At 43.4% G+C, this 23,167-nt stretch overlaps 1 protein-coding gene across 1 annotated transcript in view; it reads left to right on the top strand.

Annotated features, from left to right (window-relative positions):
• The window catches only part of LOC124719758 (ankyrin repeat domain-containing protein 65-like), a 78,724-nt gene extending 58,154 nt beyond the window's left edge, over window positions 1-20,570 (top strand). The window contains exon 4 of the mRNA XM_047244957.1: window positions 20,186-20,570. Coding sequence (XP_047100913.1) covers window positions 20,186-20,570 — 385 coding nt within the window. The remainder of the gene's footprint in view (window positions 1-20,185) is intronic.
• The last annotated feature ends 2,597 nt before the right edge of the window (window positions 20,571-23,167 follow it).

Genomic DNA, 23,167 nt, shown 5'->3' with positions numbered 1-23,167 from the left:
GAGCGAGAGCACCAGCAGCAGCGAGTACTGTTTGTATAAAGCGTTTTTGTACTTATTTGCTGCGCTTAGCTTTTAAATAGTTTTTCTGGGAAAACCTAGCGTAGTTTTCGCGTCTCGTATTTCAGTGAGTGTTTCTTGATTATCAGAGTAGCTCATCAGAAGATTATCTTGGGAATTTGTCACCGTAAAGGGTAGGGTAAACATAGTCATGTGTAGGGACTGTGGTTGTTGTGAGCGGACGCAAGGAGAATTGGCCACTCTTCGGGGGCAGGTGGAGGCTTTGTCTGTTAGGCTCATCGAGCTCGAGGCGCAGGCGTCGGCTCGTAGTGGCGTTGGGGCAACTGTGGTGAGACCTATGCCTACTTCGGTGGCCTTGGAATCACATGGAACCCCTGATGTCGCTGCGTCTTCCGGCAGTGAGCATCTTACCGGTCAGCCATCACTCCAGGGTGAATGGCGGACAGTGGTGGGCTCGCGCGTGCCTGGCCGAAAGGCGAAGGTGGGATGTGGCCGCGTGGCAGCTGCCTTACCCCTTTCCAACAGGTACGGGGTGCTTCCTAGTGGTGATGACATCGTTTCCGAGCCACTACAGGATGCCTCGCCTGTTGGGCCAGTGGCCGATTCTCCGGCAAGGTCCCGACAGTCACAGAGGGCGGGCCTATTAGTTATAGGGAGCTCCAACGTTAGGCGGGTTATGGAGCCCCTCAGGAAAATAGCGGGTAGGTCGGGGAAGAATGCCAGTGTGCACTCGGTGTGCTTGCCGGGGGGTCTCGTCCGTAATGTGGAGGAGGCCCTTCCGGCAGCTATTGAACGCACTGGGTGTGACCGGCTGCAGATAGTAGCACATGTCGGAACGAATGACGCCTGCCGCTTGGGTTCTGAGGCCATCCTTGGTTCCTTCCGGCGGCTGGCTGATTTGGTGAAGACAACCAGCATCGCACGCGGAGTGCAAGCTGAGCTTAATATCTGCAGCATAGTGCCCAGAGTCGATCGCGGTCCTCTGGTTTGGAGCCGTGTGGAGGGTCTAAACCAGAGGCTCAGACGACTCTGCGACTATAATGGTTGCAAATTCATCGACCTCCGTTATTGGGTGGAGAACTGTAGGGCCCCCCTAGACAGGTCAGGCGTGCACTACACACCGGAAGCAGCTACTAGGGTAGCAGAGTACGTGTGGCGTGCACACGGGGGTTTTTTAGGTTAGAGGGACCCCCCCTTGGGCGAAACGATAAAATACCTGACGGCTTACCAGAGAGGACATTATCATCGTTGATAAAGAACGTCCGTCCTCAGAGACCAAAAACAGGAAAAGTTTACGTAATATTGGTAAACTGCAGGAGTATCCAGGGCAAGGTTCCTGAATTAGTATCTCTTATTGAAGGAAATAGTGCGCATATAGTATTAGGAACGGAAAGTTGGTTAAAACCGGAAGTGAACAGTAACGAAATCCTAGACACAGAATGGAATATATACCGCAAGGATAGGATAAACGCCAATGGTGGAGGAGTATTTATAGCAGTAAAGAATTCAATAATATCCAGTGAAGTTATTAGCGAATGCGAATGTGAAATAATCTGGGTTAAGCTAAGTATCAAAGGTGGGTCAGATATGATAGTCGGATGCTTCTATAGACCACCTGCATCAGCAACCGTAGTAGTTGAGCGCCTCAGAGAGAACCTGCAGAACGTCGTGAAGAAGTTTCGTGATCATACTATTGTAATAGGGGGAGACTTCAATCTACCAGTTATAGAATGGGATAGTCACACAATCAGAACTGGAGCCAGGGACAGAGACTCTTGTGACATTATCCTGACTGCCTTGTCCGAGAATTACTTCGAGCAGATAGTTAGAGAACCAACTCGTGAAGCTAACGTTTTAGACCTCATAGCAACAAATAGACCGGAACTTTTCGACTCCGTGAATGTAGAAGAGGGTATCAGTGATCATAAGTCAGTGGTTGCATCAATGACTACAAGTGTAATAAGAAATGCCAAGAAAGGAAGGAAAATATATTTGCTTAACAAGAGTGATAGGGCACAAATCGCAGAATATCTGAGTGACCACCATCAAACGTTCATTTCTGAGGAAGAGGATGTGGAACAAAAATGGAAAAAATTCAGAAACATCGTCCAGTACGCCTTAGATAAGTTCGTACCGACTAAGGTCCAAAGCGAGGGGAAAGATCCACTGTGGTATAACAATCATGTACGAAAGGAACTATGGAAACAAAGAAAGCTTCATCATAGGTTTAAGAGTAGTCGAATCATAGCTGATAAGGAAAAGCTGAACGAAGCGAAAAAGAGCGTAAAGAGAGCAATGAGAGAAGCATTCAACGAATCCGAACATAAAACATTGGCAAACAATCTAAACAAGAACCCTAAAAAGTTTTGGTCATATGTAAAATCGGTAAGCGGATCTAAATCCCCTATTCAGTCACTCGTTGACCACGATGGCACCGAAACAGAGGACGACCGAAGAAAGGCAGAAATACTGAATTCAGTGTTTCGAAACTGTTTCACTGCGGAAAATCGTAACACGGTCCCTGACTTCAGCCGTCGCACGGACGCCAAAATGGAAAATATTGAAATAAACGATATCGGAATTGAAAAACAACTGCTATCACTTAGTAGCGGAAAAGCATCCGGACCAGACGAGATACCCTTAAGATTCTACAGTGATTATGCTAAAGAACTTGCCCCCTTTCTATCAGCAATTTATCGTAGATCGCTGGAAGAACGTAAAGTACCTAGCGACTGGAAGAAAGCGCAGGTCGTTCCCATTTTCAAGAAGGGTCATAAATCAGATGCGAATAATTATAGGCCTATTTCGCTTACGTCAATCTGTTGTAGAATAATGGAACATGTTTTGTGTTCTCGTATTATGACGTTCTTAGATAATACAAATCTCCTTCATCATAACCAACATGGATTCCGCAAACAGAGATCATGTGAAACTCAGCTCGCCCTATTTGCCCAAGAAATTCACAGTGCCGTAGACACTGGCGAGCAGATTGCTGCCGTATTCCTGGACTTCAGGAAGGCATTTGATACGGTTCCGCACTTACGTTTAGTGAAAAAAATACGAGCTTACGGAATATCGGACCAGGTTTGTGATTGGATTCAGGATTTCCTAGAAGAAAGAACACAACATGTCATTCTTAACGGTTCAAAATCTGCAGATGTAGAGGTAATTTCGGGAGTACCGCAAGGAAGCGTGATAGGACCTTTATTGTTTACAATATACATAAATGACTTAGTTGACAACATCGGTAGCTCCGTGAGGCTATTTGCAGATGACACGGTTGTCTACAAGAAAGTAGCAACATCAGAAGACTCGTACGTACTCCAGGAAGACCTGCAGAGGATTAATGCATGGTGTGACAGCTGGCAGCTTTCCCAAAACGTAGATAAATGTAATATAATGCGCATACATAGGGGCAGAAATCCATTCCAGTACGATTATGCCACAGGTGGTAAATCATTAGAAGCGGTAACGACCGTAAAATACTTAGGAGTTACTATCCGGAGCGATCTGAAGTGGAATGATCACATAAAACAAATAGTGGGAAAAGCAGGCGCCAGGTTGAGATTCATAGGAAGAATTCTAAGAAAATGTTACTCATCGACGAAAGAAGTAGCTTACAAAACGCTTGTTCGTCCGATTCTTGAGTATTGCTCATCGGTATGGGACCCTTACCAGGTTGGATTAATAGAAGAGATAGACATGATCCAGCGAAAAGCAGCGCGATTCGTCATGGGGACATTTAGTCAGCGCGAGAGCGTTACAGAGATGCTGAACAAGCTCCAGTGGCGGACACTTCAAGAAAGGCGTTACGCAATACGGAGAGGTTTATTATCGAAATTACGAGAGAGCACATTCCGGGAAGAGATGGGCAACATATTACTACCGCCCACATATATCTCGCATAATGATCACAACGAAAAGGTCCGAGAAATTAGAGCAAATACGGAGACTTACAAGCAGTCGTTCTTCCCACGCACAATTCGTGAATGGAACAGGGAAGGGGGATCAGATAGTGGTACAATAAGTACCCTCCGCCACACACCGTAAGGTGGCTCGCGGAGTATAGATGTAGATGTGTAGATGTACTTACAAAGCCCCCATGCTCCCCACAAAAAATTTTACAAATTGTTTTGGGCAGTGGCCAATAATGATTTGATAAAATTTTTCATAATTACAATAACAAAGATATCAAATGCACCCACTTATTGATACAATGTTGGTCAAAAGCTAAAATTTTCTTACAGTCCATAAAGACAGTCCTGATCATTCATCACAGTAACATTGCAGTGTTTTTCTCAAAGTCTGAGCAGTAAAAGAAAATGCACACAGAAGTAATGGATTTCCATGCAATCTTGAAGAAGTAGTGTTGTCCTTCCAATGGAAAGACAGTGCTGACTCTTGACATGCAGACAGGTATTGGTCCACAACAGAGCAAACCCACAGCAGAGTTAGTCGAAATTTTGAAGAGTATTGGTAGGTAGGTCATCACAGAGCAGACACACTGTAGTCCTGGTAGAGATTACGGTATTGGTGGGCCACCTGAGGTGCAAACCCACTGCAGTCCTTGTAGAAATAATGGTACTGGTGAGTCAACAAAGGTGTAGACCCACTGTAGTCCTTGTAGAAATAATGGTATTGGTGGGTCATCAAAGGTGCAGACCCACTGTAGTCCTTGCAGAGATGGCCAGCAGCCATCTGTTGCAACTGTGCAGGTGCACAATCACCATCGAAGAGTCTTGCAGACAATATAGCAAGTCCATAAACCACCACTTGTGCACTCACAAAGTTTTTGGAATTGTCCTTAGAACCAGCAATGCTGTTATCCAGTCCCTTGCTGAATTATTAACACATGTGCAAACACTAACAGTCCCTACTTCTCACATATTTTCCATATACTATGAGCAACAGAAACATGTGCAGTGAAATGTAACTTACAAGTTACTTGTCAATTAGAATTTTATAACATAAGAATACAATAACAAAGGTACAAAATACATCATTAAAAACATAATAATATAGATAACATTTGTAGTAATGCAGGCTTTACAAAACAATAGAAATAAACATATACATCAGTGTTACAGGAATTATGACATAAGTAAATACATAAAAGATCAGAATAATTATTGAAATATCAACTTCACACATGAGCATTAAAACAGAACAGAATTTATAATGTCTAACATCTTTACAAAGTATATAACGTATTATTAATGCAAATTATATTTGAGGATAACAGTATTCCTCATCATAGTGTATGTAGCTTAGTACTAGAAAAATTCTACAACAAAAATCTTATTAGCTAAACACACAGACAGGAAAAACACAAAAATGCAAGAGTACACAAACACAAAGCAGAATAACACAGGGGGAAAGGACAGGGTTTTTCAGTGTAACATTTGGTACTGCAGTATTTTGCAAACAAAACCTTTTTTTTTTCTTGGAGATCTCCCTTTGTTCATCTTTATTCCCACAATGTCCTATCTATACCTGCTTTCTGTACTTTTTTCGTATAACTTCTCAATGCATTTCTTCCAATTCATCGCAACTCATTCTCTTATATAGTCTACCCCCTCTTAAGCTAACTTAAATCTACTGAGCTCAGATGCTAAACCAAGGGACGAAGCAATGCAGCAGTACATAACAAATTAACACAAACAGCAAGGACAAAAAAAAATACAAATTGGCAAAGTAAGCAACAATATTACAACTAATATAAGGCCTTGAGCAGCAAACAAGAAAAATAAATCAGTAGTAAACTGGCTTAGCAGAGTAACACAAAGTCAAATTCAGTAACACTATGCCTGGCAAACAGCAGCAGCAAATGAAATAACTTATATCTAAACATGACATAGCTCAAGCAGAAAAAATATTACATTAAAGACAAAAATGCGGATAAGGGAAATGTATATTCACATCTATGTAATTAAAGTGGTGCACCACAAGAAGTTATTCTACAAAAAAAATTACCAAGTAGTTGAAAAGAAAATTCCGTATGCAATTCCTGTGAAGGGAAATGTCTTTTTATGCTCCGTTTTTTTTTTAATAGATCATAAAATTATTTACTGGATCTGTAGGCATAAAATATTTATATTAGTACATCTATTAAATTTTATTTTAACCAATGCTGCAGTGCAGCTAGAAACTAGATATTAAACAAAATGAGTAAATAAATACATAAAGCAAGCCATATGGCATTTCTCCCAACTAGCAAGACAATAGCCGTGAAATGTTTCTCATCATTTCATTAGGCATTTTAGTAAAAGCTCCACAGTATAATCATATGTTTTCAAGTTTGAGCGTGTCGTATTGCGATGCTTTCTACAAAGGACTGTCAATAGCGAGGATAATGGCCTCCCTTATTTTTTCTGCCTGTGTCTCTGAAAAGGCTCACACTAATGGCTTTTTCTCCAGGCGTCTGCCACAGCTGGGTGCCCACGACGCATTACGTGCAGGTGGTCACTTAACTTTCTTACGGAAATATTTACGACAGCAGTTTCCACTACAGTGACAGTCTCATATAAAAATATTTCACAGGTCAAGAATTTGCATTACAAATCTGTAGAAACAAAATCCTATTGATATAACAGAGTCCAAAAAATTTTCGTTGGCATTGTAATACATTCATGCATTTACATACATTTCATAACTCTTAAAGTATGATTCTTGGTTTCCAACAACCTTTTTTACAAACCAGAGTCCCTAACCACTACTCATTATTCCTTACCTTATTCGTCGACTCTTCAATATTTCATCATAACAGATACGTAGCATAATCAAATAACTCATATCGCTTCAGCTTATTGTTCATTAACATACCTCAACAACATAATACAGATCGTCATCGTAAAAATAACATCATAACACCTCCGTCAAATCTCAAAATCGTTGTAGCTTCCTCCAATAATTTCAAAACCTAAAAAAAATTCTCTGCTCATTTCAATAGTGTCATCTACCTCAGACGTACTTTAAAATCATGATCCCGTACCAAATACATCATTCAAAGCTCTCATAGTATCACAATGGGTCTGAAAAAAATGAACAGTTCACAAAGTACAAACAACATACAATTTCGTAAGTGTGAAGTTACCCAACGGTGCAATTACGTAAACGTCTGTCACTGATTTAGTAAAATAAATGTTTGTCTCTCTCAGGTAAATAATCAGATAGCTGTGTAATTCTGTGTTAGAGAAATATGGTACCAATGTGTAAAGTTGTATAAGCAAATACCATATTAGCTAGGGCTCCTTGTGCTTGCCACACACATGGTACACAAAGTAGGCGTGTACCCCCCTGAGGATTAATGTAATTATACCCTCAGGTGTTACAGATTACAGCAATGGAATGAAATGTATTATGGGAAACCCTTGTAACATTGTACTTCAAATATCTTAAAAAAGAAATGTTTTAAGTGCGAAATTAATCACTCAAATACGTGTAGTGTAGTGCTAAATTGTGCGTCATGTTGTAAGATAATTCTGTGGAAGAGTCGTAGTTATCGTCCTCTGTAAGCAAAGTTTTGCTGAAGTCAATGTACTCACCTCATCATAAACGAAAGTGAAATGCTTTGCGTATAGATACCGTAGTTATTACGTACCTTACCGTGATCAAGAAAGTACTATAATGTAATGTATTGTTGTGCTACAGAAAAGGCTGTCCCATTGTTGCTATACCACAAAATTTACTACTAAAACATGTTTTACTTTCCAGAATAATACAGAAAAACTGTGCAGACATAAAACAGAAACACTGAAAAAGCAACATTGTAAATTGTCACTCATTAGTAGCGTCATAATAAAATCGTGTAGCTGTCACATAAACTAACCACTGTGTCATCTGGTATCTCACAGAAAGTACTTTAAACCCAGAATGTATTTTCAAGTAAACCAAAATGTTGCATTAAAATCTCATTAGCAGTATTAGTAAATGTTCTAAGTATGTGAGCCTTATAGTTATTATGTAATCGTGCAACTAACAAGAAAGAATGTACACACACAATAACACTGTGTCGTCTGTTCACAATAACAATGCATTCGTAATTTCTGTTTAAATAAGTTCTCTTGGTTCTTCACTGGATATTTAACTTCAAACATTGTTGCATGTTAACAGATTCTAAGTCTGACAAAGCATACTAGCAATGTAAAGTGAAAAGTTATATGGCAAAGACAAAGTTAAAAAGCAGATTATCTCTCAATAAACGGTTTTACATGTGAAATGTGGTGCAATCCTTTACTCTTCATAGTACTCAGAGTTTCTACTTGAACGCAGTTATCATGCGGTAACGTCGGTAAAGAATACTGGAATTTTTCTCAAGGTTAGCGTCTATGTTATTTTTCTCTGAGCCAGCCGGCACACGCAGCTGCCTGCGGTGCGAGTCATTGTCTGTCTCTTTGTTGGCGCGTGTCGTTATTAGGATTAGGAGATCTAACTTCTACAAATTCACCTTGTCGAGAGGGCCCTGCTCTGTTTGAATCTCGCCAGTTCTGATGCAATTCAAGTCTGTTGTTAAGATTATATCGTCTGTTGTCATGTCGGTAGTTCCTGTAGTTTCTTTCTTGTCGGTGAAGTGGTGAATTTCTCCCTGAATCGTAACTGCGCGCTGGACCGTTGTGTCTGAAGTTATTCTGTCTCCCTCGATAATAATTATTTTGGTTCCCATTTGTCTGTTTCTCTGATTGTCTCTGTGATAGTCACTACTGCGGAGAGGTGATCTTTCCCTGTAATTATTACTACTCTGCCAACGGTTGTCATACGGGTGGTGTCTGTTTTGGTCACGATTTGTGTTGTGAGAATAGCCTTGTCGTGTCCAGTTATTATTTCTTTCATCGCGGAATTGTGACAGATGTGACCTGTAATTGTTGTGCTCCTGTTTTCGCGTTCCGCGATTATCAGTGTCAATTTCTAATTCTTGTAACAGTCCCTGAAAAGCTTCGTCGTCTTTGCAACGTCCTGCCAAAATAATATGTCGTAAATGTTCAGGCAGTTTGATTAAGCAAATGCGGATGAGTTCTGAGGGGCTGTATGGGTTTGACAGGTACTGATTCTTGTGCAACATGTCTTCAAAATGTTTCACAAGACTGGAAAATTCAGATTGTTCGAAATGTTTCATCATTATGATGCTATGTTTTACTCGGTCTTGTGTAGCTTGAGACCAATATGCTGAGAGGAACGCATGGTAAAATTCTCCTTCACTGTGGCAATCGTGAATGACCGATCGCATTCTTACAGCTGGTTCATTCTCCAAGTAGCCACACATAAATTCTAACCTGTGCTCCAATGACCAGTTGGGAGGAAAACAATGAGAGAATTGATGGAGCCACGCTTGTGGATGAATGTCGTTGCCGGAATTCTTAAATGTTTTGAATTTACGTGTAGTAATGAACAGCTTATAGTAAAAATCATGTCGGCGAGTCACATGTCGGTTTCGTCGTTTCCATCTCAAAATTCGGTGTGCCTTGCCAATTTCTTTCATAATTTCTGAAGTGTCCTGTGTTATTATTCTGTGGTTGTTCCGTATTTCTAAGTCCCTCTTCCCGTGTTGGAGTGCAGTGTCCTCTGAAATATGTAATTTTTGTATTACTTGTGTCAACTGATCTTGTACTTCCCGGATTTCTCTTTGATGTTGCCTATTAATTTGAATCTGATTTTGTTTGAATTTCCTAATTTGTTCGCACTCTTCTGTGTCATTAAAGACTACTGGTTTTGTGTCATTTAGATTATCATCTACCTTCGTAGTTAAATTATTTAGCTGATCTGAAAGTTCAACTACTTTCTCTGATAATGAACTAATTTCCTCCATGTGTCTTTCTACTGTGTCCTTTGTTTTCCTGAGTTTTTGCAAGTTGCGTAACCGAATGGGTAGATGCAACTGAGTCAATTTTAGCTTGCAAGGTCTCATGATTTTCATGAACAATAATTTGCAGTTCTTTTATGGCTGCTTCGTGATTCTGTAATGCGTTTTCATGCCGCGAAAAAATAGGTTGAAAATGCTCACAAATTTGTGTTTTTATGTCGTTACAGACTTTTTGACATTTCGATTCGATTTTATGTAACTGAGAAGTTAAATCTTCACGTGTTTCTTCAAGCGTGGTGTGAAGATTTTGTTCCATTGCGTCTGACTGTTGCTGTGTTTGTCTCTGGTGTTGTTCCATTGTGTCCAACTTTTGAAGATTTTGTTCCATTATGTCTAACTTTTGAAGCTTTTGCTGTGTTTGTCTCTGATTTTGTTCCATTGTATCTAACTTTTGAAGCTTTTGTCCCATTTGTTGCATTAATTGTAATAACAATGCACTGGTGTCTGAAACATGTTCCTCAGTGCTTTTCGGCAGTGAATTTGTACCGGCAACATTCACATTTTGACAAGCGGAAAATGTGTCTTGACTCATTTGAGAAAACGGTGAGAACCCAAAACCTGAGTCTACAGTATTTGCAATATTGTGTTCTGCCATTCCCGATTCCTGAGGCGACCTGTTGCCGACCGATCGATCGATAATGCTTCCCTGTTCACTACCTGTTTCACTGTCTACACCATTATTTGACGCCCGCTCCATTTCCCTATGCACAGTTACCAAATTACTACTTGGAATGTCTGTTAATTCATTACACAGCGGTGCTGGTAAGCTACGCTCGTCGTCACTATTATTTCTCAGTTTACTTTGGAGCCTAGTGTTACGTTTTTCACACGCCATTATTGTCACAATATTTCACACGATAACACAGAAAATAAGAGAACACATTAACATAGCGCTGAAAATAATATCTACTTAATTGCAAGCTGCGAATTACTTGTTGCAAATTTACATGCGTACCACACCTGTTTTAATGTACAACAATGAAAGACTGCAACTACAAAGGAGATTCTCTCTACAATTACACGCTAGCAATAAACAAAATCTACACTAATTACACAAACTACAAGAAAAAATCAGAAGATTCCAGTGAGGTATCCTCAGCTAAGGGTCGACATATGAAACGTCCCCTTAGAAAAATTTATACATGACTGCGTAAACTGAGACAATATTTTTAGCGCAACATAATCTGACTATCAAAAGTCCCTACAAAAGAATGGCCCTGACTAACATTAACCTACACCTTTCACAAATCACTTACCTCACCAAAAATCTTCGTTACTCGAACTACTGCAATACAGCGAGCGCCACTACTGCCAGCTAAATAAAAGATTCAAACTACTGAAGGCACTAACTACTGATAGGCATAGTTAGCAAATGAAAGATTTTGATATAGAGCAAACAATGTATTTACCTTAATAGTCATAATTGACATCCAGTCGTACAAATTTCAAAAACTCCGCCATTTCTCTCCCCACATCCACCACTGCAGGCGGCTCACCTCCAACTGCGCAACGCTACGCGCTGTTCACATCCAGCTGCCCAACACTACAATGGCAGACAACAATGCAAACCTAGCCATAGACTGCACACAGCACAGCCAGTGATTTTCATACAGAGCGCTAGATAATGTTGCCAGTAAGAAAACATAAACAGCCTACTTACAAAGTTAGTTTTAAGTTAGATGATGTGGTGGAGGGTACCGTGAGTACCTCTATCAGTTCTCCCTTCTATTCCAGTCTCGTATTGTTCGTGGAAAGGAGGATTGTCGGTATGCCTCTGTGTGGGCTCTAATCTCTCTGATTTTATCCTCATGGTCTCTTCACGAGACATAGGAGGGAGCAATATACTGTTTGACTTCTCGGTGAAGGTATGTTCTCGAAACTCCGACAAAAGTCCGTGCTGAACTACTGTGCGTCTGTCCTGCAGAGTCTTCCACTGGTGTTTATCTGTCATCTCCGTAACACTTTCGCGATTACTAAATGATCCTGTAACAAAGCGCGCTGCTCTCCATTGGATCTTCTCTATCTCTTCTATCAACCCTATCTGGTACGGATCCCACACTGCTGACCAGTATTCGAGCAGTGGGCGAACAAGCGTACTGTAACCTACTTCCTTTGTTTTCGGATTGCGTTTCCTTAGGATTCTTCCAATGAAACTGTCTGGCATCTGCTTTACCGACGATCAACTTTATATGATCATTCCATTTTAAATCACTCCTAATGCGTACTCCCAGATAATTTATGGAATTAACTGCTTCCAGTTCCTGAGTTGCTATATTGTAGCTAAATAATATGGGATCTTTCTGTGTATTAGCAGCACTTTACACTTGTCTGCATTGAGATTCGATTGCCATTCCCAACACCATGCCTCAATTTGCTGCAGATCCTTTTGCATTTCAGTACAATTTTCCATCGTTCCAACCTCTCGATATACCACAGCATCATCCGCAAAAAGCCTCAATGAACTTCCGATATAATCCACAAGGTCATTTATGTATATTGTGAACAGCAACGGTCCTACGACACTCCCCTGCGGCACACCTGAAATCACTCTTACTTCGGAAGACTTCTCTCCATTGAGAACGACATGCTGTCTTCTGTTATCTAGGAACTCTTCAATCCAGTCACACAATTGGTCTGATAGTCCATATGCTCTTACTTTGTTCATTAAACGACTGTGGGGATCTGTATCGAACGCCTTGAGGAAGTCAAGAAACACGGCATCTACGTGGGAACCTGTGTCTGTGGCCCTCTTGAGTCTCGTGGACTTTTAGTTTCCAGAAAAGTCATTATACTCGAACGTAATACGTGTTCCAAAATTCTGCAACTGATCGACGTTAGAGATATAGGTCTACAGTTCTGCAAATCTGTTCGACGTCCCTTCTTGAAAAGGGGGATGACCTGTGCCCTTTTCGAATCCTTTGGATCCTTTGGAACGCTACGCTCTTCTAGAGACCTACGGTACACCGCTGCAAGAAAGGGTGCAAGTTCCTTCGCGTACTCTGTGTAAAATGGAACTGGTGTCCCATCAGGTCCAGCGGCCTTTCCTCTTTTGAGCGATTTTAATTGTTTCTCTATCCCTCTGTCGTTTATTTCGATATCTACCATTTTGTCATCTGTGTGACAAACTAGAGAAGGAACTAAAGTGCATTCTTCCTTTGTGAAACAGGTTTGGAAAAAGAGATTTAGTATATCGGCCTTTAGTCTGTCATCCTCTGTTTCAGTACCGTTTTGGTCGCAGTGTCTGGGCATTTTGTTTTGATCCACCTACCGCTTTGACACAAGGCCAAAATTTCTTAGGATTTTCTGCCAAGTCAGTACATAAAACTTTACTTTCGAATTCATTGAACGCCTCTCGCATGGCCCTCCTCACATTACATTTCGCTTCGCGTAATTTTTGTTCGTCTGCAAGGCGTTGCCTATGTTAATGTTTGCTGTGAAGTTCCCTTTGTTTCCGCAGCAGTTTTCTAACTCGGTTGTTGTTCCACGGTGGCTCTTTTCCATCTGTTATGATCTTGCTTGGCACATACTCATCTAACGCATATTGTACGATGGTTTTGAACTTTGTCCACTGATCCTCAACACTGTCTGTACTTAAATCTCAACTTTTGTGTTGAGCTATTAGGTACTCTGAAATCTGCTTTTTGTCACTTTTGCTAAACAGAAAATTCTTCCTACCTTTTTTAATATTTCTATTTACGGCTGAAATCAACGATGTAGTAACCGCTTTATGATCGCTGATTCCCTGTTTTGCGTTAACTGTTTCAAATAGTTCGGGACTGTTTGTCACCAGAAGGTCTAATATGTTATCGCCACGAGTCGGTTCTCTGTTTAACTGCTCAAGGTAGTTTTCAGATAAAGCACTTTTAAAAATTTCACTGGATTCTTTGTCCCTGCCACCCGTTATGAACGTTTGAGTCTCCCAGTCTATATCCGGCAAATTAAAATCTCCACCCAGAACTATAACATGGTGGGGAAATCTACTCGAAATATTTTCCAAATTATCCTTCAGGTGCTCAGCCACAACAGCTGCTGAGCCAGGGGGCCTATAGAGACATCCAATTACCATGTCTCAGCCTGCTTTAACCGTGACTTTCACCGAAATCATTTCGCATTTCGGATCTCCGTCAATTTCCTTCGATACTATTGCACTTCTTATAGCTATAAACACGCCTCCTCCTTCAGTGACCAGCCTGTCTCTATGGTATACATTCCAATCTGAGTTTAGAATTTCATTACTGTTTACATCTGGTTTCAGCCAACTTTCTGTCCCTAGTACTATATGGGCGTTGTGACCGTTTATTAATGAGAGCAGTTCTGGGACCTTTCTATAGACACTCCTGCAGTTTACTAATAGCTTATTAGTATTGTTATTCCCCGTTGCGTTTTGCCTACTACTACCTTGTCGCGTCTCAAGAGGGGTCTTGTTGGGCCTAGGGAGGGAATTCTCTAACCTAAAAAACCCACATGTGCACTCCACACGTACTCCGCTACCCTTGTAGCCGCTTCCTCACGCCTGACCTATTCAGGGGGACCCTACATTTCTCCACCCGATAGCGGAGGTCGGGAAATTTGCACCCCAGATCTCCGCAGAATCGTCTGAGCCTCTGGTTTAAGCCTTCCACTCGGCCCCAAACCAGAGGACCGCGATCGGTTCTGGGAACGATACTACAAATAGTTAGCTCAGATTCCACCCCGCGAGCGAGGCTTTCCGCCTTCACCAACTCCGCCAACCGCCTGTACGAACTGAGGATGACCTCTGAACGCAGGCGGCAGGAGTCATTGGTGCCAACATCAGCAACAATTTGCAGTGGGGTGCACCCAGTGCTCTCTATGGCCGCCGGCAGGGCCTCCTCCACATCTCGGGTGAGACCCCCCGGCAAGCAGACAGAGTGAACACTGGCCTTCTTCCCAGACCTTTCCGCTTTTTCCCTAAGCCTAACGTTGGAGCTCCCAATAACTAATAAACCCCTCCCCCCGTGTGCCTGCTCGGACCTTGCTGAAGGAGCGGCCACATGTCCACTCACAGGCAGAGCGGGCGATGCCACACGGCCAGCTCCACATTGACCCTCCGCCTCGTGCGCCGCGAACGCCGCTGAACCCGCCGCTCCCCTTGGGGAGAGAGTGGCCCAACCACGCCCAGTACCCGCGAAGATGTCTCGACAGCAGGGACAGTGGATGACGCATGTGTAACACCTGGGGTGTACCTTGTGACGCACCAGACTCCCACTGCCGCTACACTCCGAGGCAGCAGCCTGAAGACGGCTGACCGCGGCCATCAACACGCTCAGCTGTTCGCGGAGAGTGGCCAGCTCCTCCTGTGTCCGTAAACAGCAGTCACACATCCTATCCGTCCTAAGAAATCAAGTTACTGTAGATAGTTAATCAACTTTTAACTAGACTGCTAATTCACTAAAGGCCGCTGATAGATGACTTAACTGTGGTTACTAGACACTTCTTGTAGAAAACAATGAAAAAAGCCCTACCTGTCTAAGGACTGTATTCGAAACACTAGCACTGCTGGCACTATGGCTGACTAAAGGGACTCTTGAGATCAGTTATTGTCCTGAATGGTGGTTACAAAATTAATGGTGCACGTTCTTGCCTGGAGAGTGAAAATGATAAAGCATGAGGTGACTGGCCCATATGGAACTACAGTGCGTAGGGACAGAACAAGTATTCAAACTGTCCATGAATATAGCGACATCGTAGCTGCGGCACATGTTCACACGCTCGAATGCTCCATAATGTCACTCGATTTCGGGAATGCTTTCGATAGGGTGAGTCACCAGTGCCTTCTTGAAACAATGACCGTACTGGATTTTGTGCAATATTTTGTCAAGGTAATTGGTATAATGTTGAAGAACAGCAGTTTGCAAGTCATGATCAGTGAGTGGTCAGCTAACAAGGCAGCTCGCACTCGAGAGTTGTGTGCGCCGAGGTGGTCCTGTGTGGAGGGCCTCGTTCACCACTGCCGCTGAGGCCCTGCTAGCCGCTCTGCAGAAACAGCTACGAGGGCTGCACGCATGCAGACACACCCACATGTCGCCAGAATATCGTGTGTAGGCCATACACAGGTGACGGGGTCTCGTGATCTCAGGAGAGAGCGAGTCGCAGAAGGCATTGCAGGTCACCAACAAATACCAACTCGCGTCAGGTTCAAAGCTAAGCAACACTAAAGCACACATCATGAATGTGGGGTGCGGAATATCTTTGCGAAATATGCGAGACCTCAGTCCAAGTTCTGGCTCTGGACTACAGGTCTAACGTAAATCGTACTACAGCCAGCGTGCCAGTTGGAGTCAAAGAACATAGAGAAGACTTGACGACATCCAAAGGCCACACTTTGCATATATTTAGATGGTCTCTAAAGTCAACTGTGTGGCACATGTTTTACCCATACCACGTGAAACAGTAGCAAGATTTCTGTCAGCTTTGGGTCATTTTCTAATTCGTGATAATATTTTGAAGATAAAGTTTGACACGTTGACCATCTCGGCGGAAACGGGGGGGGGGATTAAATATCGCCGACTTTGGGAGAAAGTGAGAAACTATATTCGTGTGTTTCACACAAGAGATGCGGAAGAAGACACACACGGCCCTCACGCCGCACTTACCAGACGAAATTACTCCCACTGTCTGGGATCCACCCACAGATGTACGGCACGTCGCCAATGGCTTTTATCATTTTGAACAATTTTGATTCGAACTCAGTTATACTCAGACCAGAGTTGGCCGTCGAATATGGTAAAAGTCAGGAACATGTACGTGGAATTAATGAGAAGCAAAAGCGGAAACGTGACTGTACAAAAGTAGCCGCACTACAGCTGGAGGGCCATTTCGACAAACATCGGCACCCCTCACCTACCAACGAGTGTGAAAAGTACTCGGTAGAGGGCAGTAAACAGGAAAGTAGCAACCGAAGCGAGACTTGAGGCAGTCCACCTGGGTGGTCGGCAGCACGTGAGAGAATCACGACCTGACAGCAGGCGAGGTTCGTACGCGCTCAAGTGAAGGACATCTGGTGAGTTATCAGACAATTGTTAGCCACAATAACACGAACTCTACTCCCAATACCTTGCCTTCCAATTTTTTTGAATCGTAGCGACGTGCCGTGTGAATAAAGGAATGCTGTAAACTGGCTAAGAGGACAGACAACGTACCACGTGCCGGCAGAGGCATACGAGACGGCCGGGCGCTGGGTGGGTCGCCGCACGCACGCCGGGCTCAAGCGGGCCACGGGGCGGCGCGTGCGTCGCTGAGGCGGGAAACTGCGAGAGGAACTCCGCAACATGTTTCAGTGCATACAGTTACGTGAAACAGTGTGCAAACTGAATAGAAAAAGGCGTAAACGCGAGAACATCATAATGTATCCTCCTTAAGGTCTTTTGTGTTAAACGGTGTTTCTTACTGCCTTATTTATTTTTAAGGAAACAGAAATCTAATTTAAAATACATAGGTCAGAAGCACTCTATTTTGTGTTGAAGGAATCTCGGAGGAAAAGCTGGTCCTCACGACAGAACACGTGGTACTTTTTAGTACACTTTATTTCACTTCGTTCCGTATGTCGAAACTCCTTTTAGCCAGAAGCGACTGCACTGATTTCTGCTGTTATGCGTTAAATTCATCGTCACCCGCGGTATCTGGAATCGCAGCACGGAGCTTCCAGCGCGTGCAGTCCTCAGGGATGCCAGAAGACCAAATTTCCAAACGAGCCTCGGGAACCGAGGCATTGGGCGAGTTACAAGATGTTGAGAAATAAATCGGAAAGCAAACCATCGTGAACACGGAACTTGGAAGGCGTCGCTCTCAGCTGAGTTAGTTTGTGTGCAGACACGGTCTTTCAGATGAAGTGTTAAAAATTACAAATAAAAAAAATAAAAAAATTATGCGCGAAAATAGCGCAGCGACTCGCTGACAGGTATGGGGGAGGCGTCGTGGCCAGACCTCGGAATGGTTAAAAAATTAAATGAAAGAAAAGGGGTTAAGGGTGCGAGTTTCTAGTCTGCATGTACTGGATTCGAATACCGCAACTCGCATGAATTTTAATTCGTGGCAATAGTTGCTAGTTAAGAAAAAGTTGAAATGATTCTTGCTACATATGCTGAAGGTCTGGGTTCGTTTCTCACATCCGGCAATCATTTTTACCAAGCATCAGCAGCATCTCTCCCGCCTCTGGTAGCCTGGAGGAGAGTCGCTACAGGTTGGGCCCTGACAGAGGCGGAGGTCACGCCGGGTCGAAACTCTGTCACCAGTCACCTTTCTTAAGCGATATCTTTTTTTAAATCAATGAGCCAATTGCTGTACAAGGCCGCAGCGCACTTGACTCTTACTGTATTCGAGCCTGAGGCGTGAAAGATATTGCCTCTGGACTGGCATTCGAACTCAGATCTCCCTTTTCGCCACGTTTGATCACTTTCAGATGATGCGTTTCCACTGCTTCATTGTCTCCACTTGTCTGCAAAGTCATAAAGACATTCACAAGAGACACATCCCTGGGATGGAACCCTGGCATGTCACTTTAAGTTGCAGCATGAGCTCAGCAAAATATATGTGAGAAGTTATTCTAATTTTACCGATTCTCTGGGCTTTGTTAACAGTAATGGTGGTACTGGTTTCGAGACCCAAGTCAGACGGGCAGCTTTTCGTCCTGTCGTGTCAGTTTCAAACATGCCACTCCGAGCTACTGGTGAAAGAGAATAGTACAGTCGAGGTATCTTTCTATGTAGTCAACAAGGATGTGTCTAGGGTTCCATTCCTAGTCGGCAGAAAATTTTCATCATTGTATTTAAAATTATGACATGTCCACATTTCGCTGCTCAACGTCTACGCATGACTAAAAGTCAGTGTCGATAGGTGTTGGTTTCGAATGCTCATCACACAAAACACTTTCGTCTCCTGGTTTCAGTTTGTCATCTCATTGCCGGTTAAAAATGACGGTTTCTGACGTTTCATTGTGCTTAGTTAAACATCCGATCAAGTGCTGCGTTCGAATCTCCGGGAAACATGAAACTTTATGGCAGATCATTTCGAGTTTCAAGTTGCACACTCTTTGTTACTTGTGACTGTAACCGTACTTGAGATATTCCTTCTTTACTTGTTAGATTGCATTCCCCGATGGTAGCGCAGTAAGAAAACTTTCGTCGTGTCATTTAAAGGAGGATGCTGCTTTGTGAGCTTTCATTTATTACAATAAATTTGAATATGCAAGCGTAATGGCTGTGTAATGTCCAATAACACGTTTCCTGGTATTTGCATCATCGAAGTGTCAGTTTGCATGTAAACCGATAATCACACAGAGCAGTTTTCTCTTGTGGGCTCATGTAGTGAACATTTTGTACAGGCAAAGACTGCAAAGAACAACAACAAAGAATGAAAGAAAATTTCCGTTAACACAATTAATTAATTAAGTCCCCAGCAACTATAAAACCTATGAAGCCAACAAAGCACAAGTGTAGCTGTTCTGTGTGTGGAAGTGTGATTCAACGTACACATCTGGCACAGTTCTTCTTCAACAAGACAAGAAATTTTAAATATCATTTATACTGAAGTAATTAAAGAAAATAGAAATACTATAATTACGCAAGAAAACCAGAATTACACTCTAATACAAGAACACAAGCCGGATGCTTTGTTGACTGAACCTGTAATGACGCATTATTCAAGACATTGAAATAATGAGAGAAAAACGCGAGTTTTGTTACCTTCATACATATTGATGAAAAGCACTCTAATTATTACAATATCTCCATTAGAACAACATCTGCTGTCTATCCCATCAAACAACTGCATAGAACATGGAACGAGCACTCCCTACTAAGACATCTCAACACCGACTCGCCACTACCACATCTCGACACGCACACTCCAGCACGACCTCTCGACAAGAACTCTTCACTACGACGTCTCAGCAAGCACTGGCTACTGCCGCATCTCGACAAGAACTGCCAGTGGAGGCGGCGGAATAAAACTCTTTGGCGCAATGTCTGGCGCTGTGGCTCCGTGTAGCCACCTTTCAACTTGCAGGAATGAGTGTGACAAAATGTGGTAGTGAAATTCTTTCAGAGGTTGTATAATGCTATTTGTAATGGACGATTAATGAAGATTTTCTTATGAGGGGGATAGAACAGATTTGCTGTCATTTAATACATACACACAACTGCGCACTGTTTTGTACTGTAGGAGGGGGAATACGGTAGGTTTGTTTCAGGACAGATTTGTATTCGCAACAGTTGTTTCCTCGTGCGGCTGTTTTCCCCGTTCTGTGTGTTGTGTGTTTGTAGCAGAGAGTGGCAGTTTGTGTGTTTTGTGCAGGAGCCTCTCTGCTAAGGAGAGGGCCAGGAGGCTGGTCCAGGCGGCGGCTGAGGAGGGGGCAGTGGGGCAGCTGAGGGCGCTGATCGCCGCAGGGGCCGACCTGGGGGCGAGGGGCGGGTGGGGGTGGACCGCCCTGCACTGGGCAGTGGGCAGGGGAGACGTCGAGGCGGCGAGGCTGCTGGTGGGGGCGGGGGCGGCGGCGGACGCCAGGAGTGGCAGTGGGTGGACGCCGCTGCACTGGGCGGCATTCAATGGCCGCGCAGAAGTGGCGGCTGCGCTGCTCGCCGCGGGGGCCGACAGGGGGGCCACAACTGGTTATGGGCAGACAGCGCTGGACGTCGCCAGGCAGTGGAACAGGTGGCGGCTGGTGGAGATGCTGTCATGAGGCAGACAGTCCAGCGAAGTCTGTGCAAAGAAACAGGAACTGAAAGAGTTTGTATGAGAGCAATATTCATAATTTTTTAAATAAAGATCCAATAAACTGAATCCCATTGTGACTCACTAATTTCAGACCTCTTCAAGTAACATACAGCGCACACATACTCTAAGGAACGTAGCAAAACCCGGACAACGCCAGATAACAGCAAAATAATTCAGGTAACAACGGACAATCCTTCTCTCAAGAAAAATGTCTCGAGTAATACTTCCAGACTAAACTTGGCAAAAGTCAACAGTTCATTGTGAACAAACACAACTGCTGTATAATATCTGATCGCTGAAAAGTATTTCACACCAGTCTACAAGGAGCTACATCAGAGTATTCTAATTTGCAACATACCGAGATTAACGCTGTATCACTTCTATCACCAGAATTCTCGCTCCTGATATCAGACTTAATTTACTTCTCCATATTCAGCAAACATTCTACTCTACCGTACCTGTTGTGTTTAATAACAATGAGATATTAGTAGCAGTATGCACACTACATAATGCGACCATCATCTGCAACCATACAGTCAGTCTACATTTAACTAAACACAATCAGACCACAACGTGACATGCATACAAAATGTGAAGGAAATCGTCTGTATCTGGTACTGTTGTCTCTACTTGACGTAAAAGACTGCAACGAGCAAAGTAATTCTAGTTGTATTGGAGACAGAACACCGAGGCCCGAGTTTCAGCACACGAAAGCAATTTCGCAACGACGCACACGAGTCTCGACACTCATCGGTCACAACGGCACAGCTGAGACGCTGACGCAAGTCGTGCAACTACAGGTAATAAAATTACACTTACCTTCGCTCATACATCGAGTAAATAAGTGTAGTGGAGAGTGTACGCCTGTCAACTCAGTTGCTGTCACCTCACTCCATTCCCTGTGGCCGTGCTGTGGCCGCAGCTGACGCAGCTCGCCGCTCCCTGCCAGTCCGTGGCTCCTGCCACAGCTGTCAGCGGCCTCTCTGCTTGTGAGGCGCCAGCAGGCAAACGGCAGAACAGTCCGTGAGGCCGTCACTCACACTTCACTCACAAAGGGTACTGACAAGGCGCAGAAGAAATGCTCAGACACAACATTGCCTTCACGAATCTTTTCAACAGTAAAATTTCTTCTCCGAGACCTTCGTTGTTCACGTCTACACTGTAGGAAGATTCGTCGTTTCCCACAAGCTCTTGGATCGGAGAATCGTGTTCGCTTACGTAGTTCCACGGGAAACGGAATGTGTCCGTGTTGCAATGTGGCTGCACACGGTACAGTCAAGTCCCCTACAGCTGTGTAATAACGTGGCAAACATTTAGCTGAAAACTGTTCCTCGAAGCTATGGTTTAAATCGTCCCCTGCTGCTTCAACGACAAAGAGTTTTCTTCAGCCGTGCCGTTTCTCTCCGTCATCAATCATTACATTCAGTTCAGGTGATATTCCAATATTTTCTGCTACTTCGCAACTTCCTGCGTAAATAGTATCCCAACATTTCTCAGCTGATTTAATTCTTCCGCGAGACTGTTGTTCATACTACTTCAAACATATGTTTCTCCGGTTGGAAGTACAACTTTACGTATGTTTATTGCAGCCAGTAATTTCAAATACTTCTGAATGCTCCTTAGTTCAATGTGTTGCTCCCGCAGTCCAGGTTATTAGCAAGTTCAACCGCCCATTGTAATCCTGGCAAATCCTCGGCAAATGGATGCATGGCACCTACCCACACAGACCCTCTCGTTGCCGATATTTTCTTTTTAAAACTTTCCATAGCTGCCACTTTCATTTTAAATGAGTTTCTTAGAAACAGCAGTTATACTGGAGACAGAGGAGAAACGTCATGCGGAAGTATCGCAGTTAACTCGAGTGCTTCTTTTTGCCACGTCTTCCCCACATGTGGCACATGTAAGCTCACGTTTCGTTGCTCTGTGTGCAACTATGACTTCCATATCAGACAATCTTACACGCCTCCGCCGTGATATTAAACGCTCTTTGTGGAGGTAACAGAGAGCCATGTTATGCATCTCGCCGAAAGTTCGGCACGCGCCTGACGCCCTCCACCTGGCGTTGGCTGCTACTGCGGCTCACTGGAACGCCACAGCACGCTCCAGCAGAGGGGAAACAGCCCAGAACTCCGTCCCCTTTGCTCGCATCGGCAAACACGCCGGAATTCACTGCTCATATCGCTCTACAACCGGACGCCAAATAGTCTGAAACGTGTTCCTGTTTAAACTCGTGTTTGTAAATGTCTGGTTGGTACCTGAGAAATTGGTAAGATTTATGTTGATATGTAAATAGGTTAATCTCAGAGCAGGGCAGAAGAACTGTTTTAAAATTAAATTTTGATCGGAAGTATGTGAAGCACACGCTACACGATGCGAAATCCAGGCTGACCAGCACCTCAAACAATTCGCCTGCGAGAGAGCATGGCGTCTTCAATGAAACTTACAAGTGCTATTTGATTGCAAACAAATGACTCAGGTTAAAATGTTGGCCCTGAATGTTGTTAATCTTTATCTTTAGCCTTGCAAACAATCACTGTACCAGCAGTTTTATGGCAATTACAG

This window comes from Schistocerca piceifrons, chromosome 11 (genome assembly GCF_021461385.2).
Source record: "Schistocerca piceifrons isolate TAMUIC-IGC-003096 chromosome 11, iqSchPice1.1, whole genome shotgun sequence".
Taxonomy (NCBI): Eukaryota; Metazoa; Arthropoda; class Insecta; order Orthoptera; family Acrididae; genus Schistocerca; species Schistocerca piceifrons.
Note: the sequence above shows the minus strand (reverse complement) of the source record. Positions and strands in the feature narration are given on the sequence as shown.